This window comes from Loxodonta africana, chromosome 6, assembly GCF_030014295.1.
Source record: "Loxodonta africana isolate mLoxAfr1 chromosome 6, mLoxAfr1.hap2, whole genome shotgun sequence".
In the NCBI taxonomy this organism is placed as follows: domain Eukaryota; kingdom Metazoa; phylum Chordata; class Mammalia; order Proboscidea; family Elephantidae; genus Loxodonta; species Loxodonta africana.
The window spans coordinates 45,915,327-45,930,364 of NC_087347.1; the positions used below are offsets into that span (position 1 = coordinate 45,915,327).

The window sequence follows — 15,038 nt, forward strand, 5'->3', positions numbered from 1 at the left end:
AACTGCCCATAGGGTTTCCCAGGCTGTAATCTTTTTTTTTGTTGTTGTTCTTTAGGTTAAAGTTTACATAGTAAATTAGTTTCTCATTAAACAATCAACAAACAAATTGTTTTGTGACATTGGCTGCCAACCCTGTGATCTGTCAACACTCTCCCCTTCTCCACCTCAGGTTCTCTGTTTCCATTTGTCCAATTTTCCTGTCCCTTCCTGTCTTCCCATCTTTGCTTTTGGGCTGGTGTGCCCATTTAGTCTCATATACATGATTGAACTATGAAGCACCTGAGCATGGCCCCTAGAAACCTTTTTGACTCAGTACTAAAGTCACTCCCGAGGTTCACCCTTCAGCTAAAGATTAAAAAAAAAAAACCCATTGCCCTCGAGTTGATTCTGACTCATAGCTACCCTATAGATTAGACAGGTCTACAGGGCAAACAATAACACACCCAAGGCTGTAATCTTTATGGAAGCAGACTGTCACATCTTTCTCACATGAGCGGCTGGTAGGTTCCAATAATAGAAAATAGGATTACTAAATATCATTTGCCTTGGAAGTTGAGAAGACTCCCCATACTAGTGGCAGTATGGCTCAGCTTGCTAAGGGAATAGAAATTTGAGAGGTTACATTTTAATTTACTCATTACTTTAGTACAATTTCTTGAACATTTTATTCATTCTTGTTTTCAATGACCATAAAAGTCTCATACTTTTCTCTTATGTGACTGAATTCCCATGTTGGTATTTTTATTTCATTTTTAAACATAAAGTTTTGTTATACTCTTGAATACGGTGGTGGCATGGAAATCTCCCGCTGCAGGAAGCATAGTGGCTGACAGCCCCAGCTGCCACCTCTCTGGATCTACCAGTGCATTTGCACCTAAGGCGGCTTCCCCCAGGGATGACTCCTAGCCAATGACTGAGGTGGCAGGGGTACTAGCGAAGGGCATTTCTGAGGGACAAGGGAATCCTCCAGTAGGCAAATTTGGCTCGAGGACTCCCCTGCAGCCTGCTGAAATTTTCTTAGATCTGCCCTGCAGGCTGAGACTCTTTCTACCCAACCCTCCTTCCTTCTCCTTCTCCTTTCACAGATGTCAGACCTGTACTGCAGTCTGAAGGCTCTCCCTGCCTACTTCCTCCCCTTTGTCTTTCACAAGCACTTCTCCCAACAAATCTTTTGCTCATCTAATGCCATCTTGGCATCTGCTTCTTGGGGGACTCAAATGAACACAAATATGCGTTTTCTAGTTACACCTGTCTTCTCCCCACTAACAGTCTAATCCTTGCTCCAATCCAGGGAGGCAGGTCCCACTTCCTTCTCTCTCCTCTCACCATCATAGCATCTTGGCTAAGGTACTTTACTAAATACTGGTTGATTAACAAGTATTTTGAGGGCATGAAGTCTATGATATCACTATTATAATAGCTATTGGGACACAAATAAATGAAAAGTTCTTTTCAGCTTATAAGGAGCTTGTAATTAAGTTGTATAGAAATGACTTACAAAGAAAGAGTGGTTTTAATAATAGTAAGAGAAGCTGTATACTTTTAAGTGTTGAATTTATTTATTTATTTTGTATGTACGTGCACATATATGTATTTATCTGGACAGATTTTAAGTGCTCACGGTCAGAAGAAAAAAAACCAATGTAGCCTTGTCATTTTTTTATCTGTAAAAATTGGTAATTTAATGATGGATCATTGTGAGAAATAACTAGAAAGTTGGTAAAGTACCTATAAATTTCAAGAGCTTCCCAACATAGGTTTCTTTTTTCCTGCTGCCAAAGGTTTTAATTTTGTCATGTTTGTGTACTCCTTAACATTAATTATCTATCTTATATATACCTCTCAGCCACAGTGCAAAAGGGGCTAGGAGGCAAGATGGGGGGTGAGGGGTGGAGGAAGGGAGGTAGGAGAAGCAGAACAGAAACAGTGTGAATTCCAATCATGTAGCCGGGAAAAGCAATGTGATGTTAATCCTGCAATAGTGAATTTCTTCTCATCCCCTGAAACTAATACTGACATTTCCATTTATTCATTCAGTTCCTTTAGACTCCTTGTCAAAGCTCTTCCAGTTGCCAAGCAACAATAATAGCAGCTCTGTACATAAGCATTAGGCAGTAACTATTGTCAATGTTTCTCCTTTCTTTGAAAGGGAAACTTAATGACCTTTCCTACCAGAAGATGATGACAAGAACCTGTCCGTGGTGAAATCTGAAAGCCATGTTGCTTGCGTTGCTGCTGCCTGAATCCAGGAGTTGGGCTAAATGGACTTAAAACTCTCTTACAAAATTATGAAATTAAGGTTTTCCCCAAAGTCTGCAAGATCTGGTCTTTTAAAGCAATTGTGTATCATTAAAACTTGTCCCAGGTCCCATGAAATGAGTTCTTTCTTACATGCAGTTTAATATTGTAAAGACACACAATGACTGGTTTTTCTGTTCTTTCTCTTTACCATGCCAAAACCTCTTTAATCAAACGCTTGGGTTTTTCTGCCATATCCCAAGTTATAGGCTGACCTGTGTCCCCCAAAAATGTGTATCAACTTGGCTAGGCCATGATTTCCAGTATTGTGTGATTGTCCACCATTTTGTCATCTGATATGACTTTCCTATGTGTTGTAAATCCTATTTCTACGATGTTAATGAGGCAGGATCAGATGCAGTTACGTTAATGAGGCAGGACTCAATCTACAAGATTAGGTTTTGTCTTAAATCGATCTCTTTTGAGATATAAAAGAGACAACTGGCAGAGAGACAGGGGGACCTCATTACCACCAAGAAAGCAGTGCCAGGAGCAGAACATGTCCTCTGGACCAGGGGTCACTGTGCTGAGAAGCTCCTGGACCAGGGGAAGATTGATGATAAGGACCTTCCTCCAGAGCCGACAGAGAGAGAAAGCCTTCCCCTGGAGGTGACAACCTGAATTCAGACTTCTAGCCTACTAGACTGTCAGAGAATAAATTTCTCTTTGTTAAAGCCATCTACTTGTGGTATTTCTGTTATAGCAGCACTAGTTAACTAAGACACCCCACCTCACACAGAGATTTCAACTACATTTCAGTACTTTGTAAAGCACAAATCCAGACACTTGCAGGGTAAAAAAACAACTAATAAAATGGGAAATCAGCTCACCTGTTGTGGCACAGACTCTAGGACACAGAGACATAAACATCTTTTACCTCAGTCATCTATAGAAATGTGGAAGATGACCTCTCTGTCTCCGATGTGGACAAGAGGCTCTCCTCCCCTTTTCTGTTCCTCCTCCATTTAATGACTCTGCACAATTATTGTTTACAACCCAATTTACCTCTACATCTTTAAGGCTCTGAAAGCTCTTCACAGTAAGCGGCACAGCTCAGCAACGATGCTGTAGACTGAGCTAGTCCTGTATTTACATATCATCATATCATCTAGTCTCATTTATTTTTTTGTGAGGCTCAGCAATAGCTATAAAAGTTTGAAGGAGTCGAGTCCAGTTTTATCTTCTTTTTCTCATTTGAACTTTTTATTTTGTTTTCTTTCTAATCTTGGTCCTATGTGAATTAACAGTTTGAGTTCCAAACAAAAATGCTGACTACATCTCCTTTTCCAATTTTTAAATGCAAAATAAAGAGATGTTGCATCAAAGGGGAACTCTTTCGGATCCTCTACAGTTTATATGCTTCAGAGCACATAAAGCAGCTCCACATTTATTATTGTATTTGTTGACTCTGTGAGGTAAATTTTATTATCCTCTCTAATCACAGATTAGGAAACTGAGGCCCAGAAAAGTTAAGCTATTTGCTCTAGGCTGCTCGACTAGTCATTGGGGGGCTAATAATCTCTGTCTTCCGTCTCCAAAATCCATATTCTTTCCACGATTTTATCTTGCTTTAGATCACTTCCTAACTGTCCTGCGCCCCCCCCCACCCCCGTCCCAGGGTGGTTTAGGGGGCTACCCTTTGACACTTAGCAAATATTGACCTCATTTTACAAACAAAAATTTCCTTCACTTTTACACTGTCAACTGTTACTGCTGAATTATACCCTATTTAATATCTTAACTGATTTATAATAATGCATATAAAAATATCTGACTAAAATTTTTATTTTGTCTATACCAGCTTTAATAATCCCTTCTTATTCAGTTGGATATTACATTCTTTTGTAAATCAATTTAGCTTGGTACCCAAGTGTTTAGGTCCCTAGGTGGCACAAATGGTTTGCACTCAACTGTTAACTTGAAGTTTGGCAGTTCAAACCCACCAAACAGTACCATGGAAGAAAAGGCCTGGTGATCTGCTCCTGTTAAAATTACAGCTATAGCCAAGACGACCTTATGGAGCAGGTCTACTCTGTAACCGTGTGGTTGCCAGGAGTCGGAATCAACTCGACAGCAACTAACAACAATAACAACCCAAGTGTTTTATACCAGAAATAATGTTAATAGTCGCAACTGAGCCCTCTGCTTAACTCATCTAGGAGTTTCTAGTGTTAATTTCTTAGGAAATATATCATTCAGGAAAGAGGTATAAAAAGTGAGTATGCCCAAAGCCTAAGATCCTTGATTAGCCTGAAGACTTTGTTCTGATATCTCACCTCAGCAAAGTGTGATTTGGGAATTTTTCTTTTTGCAGTGGGGGGGTGAGGGGGAAGGAGGGGAAGCAGATATGACTAGCACCTCATTTTATGCTGGAGCCCTGGTGGCGCAGTGGTTAAGTGATCAGCTGCTAACCAAAAGGTTGCCAGTTCGAATCCACCAGCCCCTCCCTGGAAACCCTATAGGATGGTTAATGAAACCTATCCAAGACACCAGTATTTGATAACCATCTCTTAAAAATGCCATAGCTTCCGCACAACCACAGGTGGTTAACCTAAGCAGGTTTCTTAAAACTTGCTTTATTTATTAGTAAAGTAAGTACTAAAGTGAGATAACATTTCCATTAACTTACATTTCACTTTTCGAGAAGGACTCCAATTTTGTAAGTATCATGAATGGGAAATGCAGTCTTGAAAGAACTATTCAAGTGGGCATAGTCATTCATTCCTTGTTTCTTCATTTATCCATTCATTTATCTTACTCTTAGCCGAGGGTCAGGAGTCCGGAGCAGAGCAAATGGTTAGGTGCTCGGCTATTAACGGAAAGGCGCTTCTAAAGACAGGCCGGGCAACTAACTGAAAGGTTGATGGTTCAGAGGTGCCTCAGAGGACAGAGCTGGTGATCTGCTCAAAGGTCACGGCCATCAAAAACTCTATGGAGTGCAGTAAACACATGGGTTGTCATGTGTCAGAATGGATTTGATGGTAAATGTTTCCGTTTTTTTTTTTTTTTTTAATTGGAGGTCAACTCTGTGTCAAACCGAAGAATATGAAGATGAGTAAGACCTAATCCCTGCCCTCAAAGGGCACACAGCCTAACATGGGAAGACAGAGAGACAACTAACAGTTACACCACGAGGAATAAAAGCTGTAGTGGAGGGACTGCACAGAATGTGCTGAAGTACAAACGAGGACAGAAAAAGAATGGCAAATTATTCAGGTGGGGAGTGAGAAGGAGAAAGGAGATACCAGAAAGGGTTCCTAAAAGGAAGGTAAGTGAGGACAGAGTTCTTCAGGAAGACATACCAGATAGCGGGAACCACCTTTGCAAATGCATGGTGGCAGAAACAATCAAGATCAGGTCAGCTGGGTGGAAGGAGGTGTGTGCAGCTGTGGCAGTAGACGAAGGTGTAAAAGCAGATGAGCTCAGATCATACGGAGTATGTATGTCACCCTAAGAAGCTTGAACTTCAACTCCAACAATAATTACAATTTTAATCTTTACACCTATTATCCAATAATATAAAAACACTTTAAAATAAAACGGTCACATAGGAGTGTCATTTTAAGTATTAGTTGCCTTGGATGCTACAACTTAAGCTATTAATTCTTCCTTTGGACTAAAAGCTGTATGAGGACAAAAATGACTTCCTCACCTACCAAAGCACCTCCATTATCCATTGCCATCAAGTCGATTCCAACTCATAGCAACCCTATAGGACAGAGTAGAACTGCCCCATAGGGTTTCCAAGTAGTACTCGGTGGATTTGAACTGCCAACCTTTTGGTTAACAGCCATAGCACTTAACCACTACGCTACCAGGGCTTCTCCAAAGCACCTACTCCTACTTAATTCACCCAAAAGTAGACCATTAGAGATAACTGATGAGCTTGTTTTATCCCAAGGCATTGATTAAGCATTTAATTTCCCACAGTGCTTGACGAGATATTGTATCCAAAACACTACATAGATCTATCCTCTGATCTCTAAAAGCTTATAATTTAAGGCACAACAGTTGTTATTAGTCTAAATTTGCGGAACTAAAATGTCATTGCTTTGGGCAACAGATTGAGAACCAAACTAATCATAAAAAGGCCATAAAAGCTAATAACTAAAGGAAATAAATGTACTAAAATAAATCAATGTAAAATTGCAAATGATCAGAATTTTCAGTTGTTTATTATGATTTATTTTACTGAGTTGAGAAATCTATTAACCTTTCGACATAGGTAGATGGAATTCACTAATTGAGTTAGAGGAGCCCTACTTTCATTGTCAAGCAGATTGATAATATTTACGACTTAAGCATCACCCTCTTTCAAAATAATGCCAACATTTTGATAACCTTCTAAAGTGCAATGGCAAAACAGTATTTACTGTTAATCTTCATATGCCGATGAGACATTACTCATGACAAGTGGATGAATGTGGCGCCTAAGCCAATGCCTGCAGTGTTCACACTGAGCCCTCTGTGGTCTGTGTGCCAACGGATCAGCCTCCTCCCCCTTAACTGGCTCAGTGCCACACTCAATAGAGTGTTCTGAATAGGACAGTCTATTGTTGACTGTTGAGCATACCACATTGGTTGGTTCACTAGCCTTGCTTTGCAGGACTCAACTTCTATGACTCTGATTCATTAATGTGCTTTTCCTTCCATGCCCAACCGTAGGAGCTGCTTAATCCACCCATCAGCGGACATTTGGAAGGGGACCAATCTCTGGTCAGTACTGTGGTGCCCAACCCAGATTCTCAAATTAAGGAACATGTATTCTGACCTCAAGCATATGTGACTGTGAGCCAGGGAGAATATGAAGCCATAAGTTAAAATTGGCATATCTTCCTGATACTTTTTCCTCAATGATCCGTAAGTGAAAACACTCTTATATTAACATGATATACGAAATACATTATGAAATACAATGGATGAAAACTTTTAAACTAACACATAAGACGCCAAAGAAATTGCTATGTTGGTAGAAGATGGTTATGACCATGTCCCCAGACACATGAGGTAACAAGTTTGTTCTTTGGTGCCCCAGGGGTATTTTGGTAAAAACTGGGAGAAGCAGTAATGCAGTGGAAAGAACACAGGCTTTAGAACCAGACACAGCTCGGCTTGAATCCCTGCTCCTCCACGTTCCCTGAGAGTCTGACTTTGACCAAGTCACTTAACCTCAAGCCTCAGTTTCCTCGCCAAATGAAGTGCCTACTTAATGAAGTTACTGGAAATGAAGATTTATAAAACCTGCAGCACAGTAGCTGACACAACCAGGGCGAGCTTTTAAAACTATATCAGATCATGTCATGTTCCTACTTAAAACTTTCTACCAGTTTACTTTTGTACAGCTCTATCACGAGTTCTAAACCTTTCAGTGTAGGGACCCCCTCTCGCAACCTCGTGATGCCTGTGAGTCCTTCTCAGAATGCTGTTTTAAAATGCATGAAATAAAATACATATGACTACTTTGGAGATGTTATTGGGAGAGACCAGTCCCTGGACGACATCATGCTTGGTTAGGTAGAGGGTCAGCGAAAAAGAGGAAGACCCTTGATGAGGACTGACACTGTGGCTACAACAATGGGCTCAAACATAGCAATGATTGTTAGGATAGTACAGGACCAGGCAATGTTTTGCTCCGTTATACACAGGGTCACTATGAGTCAGAACCAACTCAATGGCACCTAACAACAGCAAAAAATGACTATAAAGAAAACCATATTAAAATACAGTTAAAATATTTATAAAAAACAAATTTATGCTACAGTAATATACGTGCTTATTTATTAACACATCAAATTACACAATTTTTAGTGGCAGGTTCTATTAACTATAGTAATTTTGAACTAGTGATGAACAAACACTCTTTCAGCAACAAATGTAATGTAACATGAATATAGAATATATCTGTGCTTTCTAGTTGTGAAAGTCACAGGTACTGCTGCTACTACCGTGTTTTTTTTTGGGGGGGGGCTACATTCATCATTGAAGGAAATGCTAAATTTCATTTAGATGCTGTTGCTGTTGTTAGGTGCCGTCGAGTTGGTTCTGACTCACAGCGACCCTATGTACAACAGAACGATGTTGGTGACAATAAAGCTTTCTTTTCCATCCAAGCTCACGGACCTCCAAATTCCACCACAGGTCCCAAGGAGGCCCCAGCCCCAGGTGAAGAGCCCATTCCACCACCACTGGCTCCTGCCCTATTCTCTGCCCTCACCTCCCATCACCATTTCCTCCCTCAGCTTCTGCATTCTGACAGTGCTGACCCTTTTCCTCAGCACTGTCAGGTCTGCCTTGGACATCTGCTTTTGCTTTTCTCAGGATCTCCCTGACCACCCAATCTAAAGTAGGCACAATACCCTCTCTCACTGTCCTGCGGTGTCCCCCCACCCCCCACTTAGCAGTTATCACTGAAATGATGGTGTTCATTTATGTGTTCTTGGGTTTACTCTGTTTCCCCGCACTAGAAAGTGAGCTTGGATGGGAGCAGGAAGCTGCATGTTCAGTGCCATATCCACAGCATCTAGAACAAGTATTTGGCACAATGTTGCTCTTGTTGGATGCCATCAAGTCTATTTCGATTCACAGCAACCCCATGTAACAGAGCATGGTTGTAATATTTACGGGAGCAGGTCTTTCTCCCAAGGAGCCGCTGGGTGGATTCGAACCACCAACCTTTCAGTCAGCAGCTGAGCCCTTAACTGTTGTACTACCAGGGCTCCTTTGGCACAAAGATTTACTGTGTATGTGGCACAAGGTAGAGGTCCAATAAATCTTTGCTAAAGGAAATAATAAATACTAAGGACTCCACAAACATCATTTCTCTCATCCTTCATTCCCTATTTTAGGCACTGTGGAGCTACAAAGAGATGACAGACAAACTCCTGCCCTCAGAAGTTTACAGTCCAGTGGAGGTTGGGACGGCCCTGTGAAAGGGTGGTATGAGCACCAAGTTAACTGGGTTCCTGCCCAGGCTCTCCCACTCTGACTGTATGACTTCTAGTGTCTCAGTTTCTCTGGTGCCAGATGAATGGGCTGGACAAATTTGTATCCATGATCTCATATGGTCTATGGTTTATGATCATTAACAGCTAACAATGTAAGGTCACGTATGTGGCAAGTGAGGGAATGACCATAAACGTAGGAAACTTCATAGAGGAGAACAGCTGGAAGGGCTTTGAAGTGTAATCAGCTTCCAACAACTGTTGAGGAGCGGAGATTTTCAGAGTCATCTCCACTCAGGGTTGAAAGAAACTTTAAAGGCTACCCAACAGGATCATCAGGTGATGCTTAGATATATCTCTACAGGAGGCCATTTCTGGTGAGGTAACACAATACCCTAGCTCTTCAATGCAAGCCAGCATGGTGGTTAAGAGTATGAACTGTAGAACGACACGGCCTGGGTTCAAATCCCAGCTCTGTCAATTACTAGCTATGTGAATTTAGGCAAATTACTTAACCTATCTTTGTCTCATTCCATCCTCTGTTAAACAGGAATAACAATAGCATCTACTTCATGGGGTTATGGTCAGGATCAAATGAGAAAATGAACGTAATATGCTTAATACACATTCAGTAAATGGTACTTATTATCCTTTCTGCTAAGCAGTTTTCTGGTGTGGCAAACTTACTATGCAGCTCCCAAAACCATTTTCATTTTTTCCATTGTAACAGAGTGTTTACTAGCTATATTACCCAGTCTGGAATTTCTGTGAGCCAACATATAACTTGTTCTTACCTTTTCCTTGACATTCACATGGGTATTGAGTTCAGCCATCTTGCTTTTAGGGGAATAAGCTCTATGAAGAAGGTTAAAAAAAAAAAAAAGATCAGCTTTAAAGTTTTAAAATTGATTTCTCAATATGTTATTTTTATGCTCTCTTCCAACACAGTAAACAATTTCATTCAGCCGTAATCATAAATATCATTATAGGATGTAAAAATACTTTCAAGCTAGGCACTTGACTTAGATATGCTCTAAAAGCATGTTACAATAACTCTGGAAGACAATGTAAAATCTTCTTTTCATACTGTATTGACGTGGAAATGATGGGTAGGTACCCACACTGTGTTTCTTGTTATATAAAAGAAAGGTGGTCAGAAACAGCGAGAGGAGGGAAACTGTACCTATTTTAACTAAGCATGTCATCACAATCCTCACTGTTCCAAAGCTTTTCATCAGCCCTTAGATATTTTAACAAGCATTTACTGAGTATGTCCTGCACGTATATACCCACACCAAGCACTACAGGAAGAAACCAGAGAAATGGTCCCAGGTTTAAACAAAAGAAATGGTCTCACACTGTATGTAACAGTTTTCAAACTTGCTTATTCATATCACAAACATCTTTCCAGATTAATACATACACGCCTTCATCATATTTTTTCCCGTTTTACTGTGATAAAATATAGGTAACAAAACATTTGCCATTTTAACTATTTTTAAGAATACAACTCAGTGAAAATTACATTCACATTGTTGTGCAACCATCACCACTATCTATTTTTAAAAGTTTTTTTCTAATCACCTCAAACAAAAACTCAGTACCCCCTTCAGCGATAAACTGCCCTTGTACTCCTCCCTCAGCCTCTGCTAACCATTAAACCATTAATAAACTTTGTGTTTACGCATTTGCCTAGTCTAAGCATTTCATATAAGTGGGGTCATGCAATATTCGTCCTTTCGTGTCTGACTTATTTTACTCAGCATAATGTCTTCAAGGTTCATCCATGTCAGAGCAAGTATCAGAACTTCATTTCTCTTTATAGCTGTATAATATTCCATTTTGGTACAGCTATGTTACATTTTGTTGTTTTTTTTTTTCTAGATGGACACTTTGGTTGTTTCTACCTTTTGGCTATTGTGAACAGCGCTGCAATAGACACTGGTATACAAGTATCTGTTACGAGTCCCTGCTTTCAATTCTTTTGGGTACATATTTAGGAGTGGAATTGCTGGGTCACCATAATTTTTAATGACCATATGTTCACAATCTCTAGTTTCATATGGGCCCTTAAAGCTTCTCCAATCCGTCTGTTTCCCTGAACTCTTCTAGGTGTTCTGTCTTAGATGTCCAATCTTCTTTGTGAAGTGACCCACCCTAAGAAGATCTGTATTCCTAACATGAAGCTACAGTGTTCTCTTTCCTCTCATCTGGTCTAAATCATTCACCTTTATTATTAAAGATAGATCCTAAGTCTTTAATAGCTTCGGTCTATTTTCTAAAATAGAGAATAAATGATTTAAAATGGAGGGACAGACGTTTAGAAATTAGCAGCTAGACAGGGCAAGGTATCAATATTCTACCTATTTGCATGTTGAACACTTTTTGTAAATCAAGAACCACTGAAACATTTTCTTATATTCTTTTTGACTTTTGCTGTAAAGAACGTCCCCACGCCTAGTGTTAATACGTTAGGAATAACTTGCAAAAATTCGGATTTCTCCCCATCATTTTCTTTTAAAGTCTAAACTCAGATCCATTGTCTTTTGCTGATTTTAGGATAAAAGCTTGGCAGTATGCAACCTTAATTCTATTAACATTCAAATTATTCTCAAACGGGAATTCACACATATACTATTATATATTATGACGTAGGAAACCCTGGTGGCATAGCGGTTAAGTGCTATGGTTGCTGACCAAGAGGTCAGCAGTTCATATCTGCCAGGCGCTCCTTGGAAACTCTGTGGGGCAGCTCACTGTTCTATAGGGTCGCTATGAGACGGAATCGAGTTGAGGGCAATGGCCTTGGTTTTTTTGGTTTGGTATTATGATGTATTAGAAACAGAAGGGTTTCGTTGTTAGAAGTTTCTAAATGATATTGCCACTGATACATGCATTTGGGCACGCTGCTGGGAGAAACCCTGTATACTCCCCCCACCACCCCTCCCAGTGAGGCAGCTCTTTCAAAATGCTCTGCAAATGACGTCCATTCCATTGAATACAGATCCCATTCAAATAGCTCTTCCAAATGGTAAATTCTATATCCTCTGACTTGGCATTGAGGAAAAGCAAGTAACACTAGCTGGCAAATGACTCTTGAGTTTCACTCTCATTTATTCCTCCCCCTGAAAGTTAACTAGGTAAAGACAACCAGATTATTTTCTGATAAATTATCTATAACAATGAAAAGAGAAGGTCTGTGTGGTACAAGGACAAATAATAGGGTGTTTCTGTTTACAAACCATGGATGAAAGTGAAACCTTTGGCTAACTGTAACAATGCCTGCGAGAGTCTACAATCACAATACTGAAAGATATCCAAATAGTTGATTTTCTTATTCGAATGGAAGTTTCTGGCATTATAGAAACATAGATTGTATCTACACGGATTTTCCTGCGTGTGACGGTATATGTATGTGTGTGAGAGAGAACAAAATGCGGGGCGGGGGAGGGGAGAAAGAAAGAGAGATAAAGGTCATACTTATGGAACTATGAAGAACTGGATGTGACAGGTTGATTTGGTGCCATTTGTTAGGACGGCCCTGTGAGCCACAATGTCTTTTATTAGGCTAGACTGGCTGAATCTTCTGGACACATCTAATTTTACCCTTACAGATGTGTGAAATCTGTTGGAGAATTTTTGTTTGTTTCTGCATTGGGCTTTGATGTCTAGGATCTGAGTATGCAGCATTTTCTAAAGATGGAGTATCCCAATACACAAAGAAATCAAGAAGGAATTCCAGTTAGGACAGAGAATCTCTGAGATTTGAGGAAGTGGCAGCACTGAATGGTGAGTGATATTCCTAAAACAGAACACATTTTTCTTTTTTTTTTTCCTTAGCAACTACCTTTCTCTTTGACCTCAAAGTCTAACTCAAGGAAAACTCTTCTTTGGTAGCGATGCAGTAAGATTAATTATGACACTATTTTCTGTGGAAGGAAAATGCACACCACGAGGGTAGAATGAGGCCATTACAAGGTTCTCAGATGGGAAGATAGGATGAAAATGATTGTAAGGAGCTGTTCTCCTGTTTTACTCTTTTTTTTTTTTTCTTGTGAGGTCTGTCTCTACAAGCTCTGCTTTCCAGGAAGAGTCCAAGGCCTTTTCCGCAACATGGCTTTCTGCCATGGGAAACTGACGGTTTGGGAAATAGGCTACAGTTCCAGTTATGGAAACTAGACAAAGGGTTTTAATCTAAACAGATCATAAATTGGTTTGCCTTAAAGAATTAAGAGTTCAGGTGGCTGGACAGTGAAATCGGTTCACTGACGTGGACAAACCCCAGGGAACTGTGAAACAGGCAGGTTGATCCTCACTGTGTCCCGCAGGTCCTCGGTAAGCCTCCACACCATCTGATAGGCTCCAGCCCCTCACAATGTTCACAGACACACCTGGTACCTGCATGACATCCTGTGCTCACGACCTTTCATGAGCTGATTCCTTCTCCGTTATGAAAATGAAACTGTGCTGTACTCTTTTGAGACTTTGGTTTCTGCCATGGATCATATATGCCCATTTGGATCAACTTAATCTCAATCTTAATTGTTTAACTTAGATAGTAATGAACTTTTCCTCTAGGAAACGTAACTTTACCTCTTCCCAAATTACAAGCACAGGGTAATGCCTATGCCTTTACTCGAAACCTCAGTCCTCAACATCCAGACCCCTAAGCTGAGAAGCCACTCACTAATGCTGTGATTTTCAGGCCCTCTGACTGACAAATGTTTAGGAACAACAGACCTTCCTATTTCTCTCACATGATGCTTGGTCATCACACTTAGTAGTGTATCTCTACTAGACACGACTGACAGCCATAACCTAATATACTTCCATCACAAGAGTTTTAATTCCACAAAAAAAGTACAGGGGTCTCTGACTTCTTTGGAAAGGACCTGGTTTCCAATTCCTACCTCACTTAAGATTGATCTCAGAACAGACCAATTACTGAGGCCTAAGTACTCAATTCCATGGATACATGTTCCATGCATATCAATTAATCGATACAAAATTAAACCAGTTGCTCTCCAGCTGACTTCAACTCCTGGTGATCTCATGTGTGTCAGAGTAGAACTGTGTTCTACAGGGTTTTCAATGGCTGATTTTTCAGAATTAGATTGCCAGGTCTTTCATCGGAGGTGCCTCTAGGTAGACTTGAACTTCCAATCTTTTGGTCAGCAGCTGAGTGTATTCACTGTTTGAACCACCCAGGGACTCCTAATACAAACATTAGGATACCCAGAAATATAAGTCCTGATATCAACGTAGCATTTCAGTAGCTTAGGTATTGATTCCTTTAAATGTTTCTTCCTTAAAATTGTAGTTGAGTTTTCAGTAATAACTGGAATCATCTAATTTACATATATGTACATATATATACATATCACCTAGAGAAAAATAAAGCTTGAGGAAATTGTTCATTGAAATTTTATTCATGAAATAACAGATTAATCTCTTCATTCTAGGTACAGATATTCCATTAGGAAAAAAAAAAACTATTAGGAAAAGATATCAGTCTCAAAGAAAAGAACCTCACCATTTTAATATACTATCTATACACTTCTCCAATGTAAAATTAATAAACCACATATATGGTTACTACCAATCACTTCACATAAAAGCTTGTATCAAATTGAACTACCCACTATGCGAAGATCTTACTTAATATTCATTAATACCAGTCAGAAAATCTACCAGTTTATACCAAAGATAAACATTCTTTATGAAAAACAGACCTGAAGAGTAGAAATTCTGGCAAATACATTTGTTTCAGCATTTCTATTTAACACAATTCAATGAAGT

The 15,038-nt window shown here is 39.8% G+C and overlaps 1 protein-coding gene across 5 annotated transcripts in view; it reads right to left on the minus strand.

Moving 5' to 3' along the window:
- Nucleotides 1-15,038, minus strand: part of SPATS2L (spermatogenesis associated serine rich 2 like) — a 187,462-nt gene that overhangs the window by 88,201 nt on the left and 84,223 nt on the right. For all 5 annotated transcript variants that reach the window (XM_064286845.1, XM_064286846.1, XM_064286844.1 and 2 more), the window contains one exon: nt 10,034-10,094. In XM_064286845.1, coding sequence (XP_064142915.1) covers nt 10,034-10,094 — 61 coding nt within the window. The remainder of the gene's footprint in view (nt 1-10,033; nt 10,095-15,038) is intronic.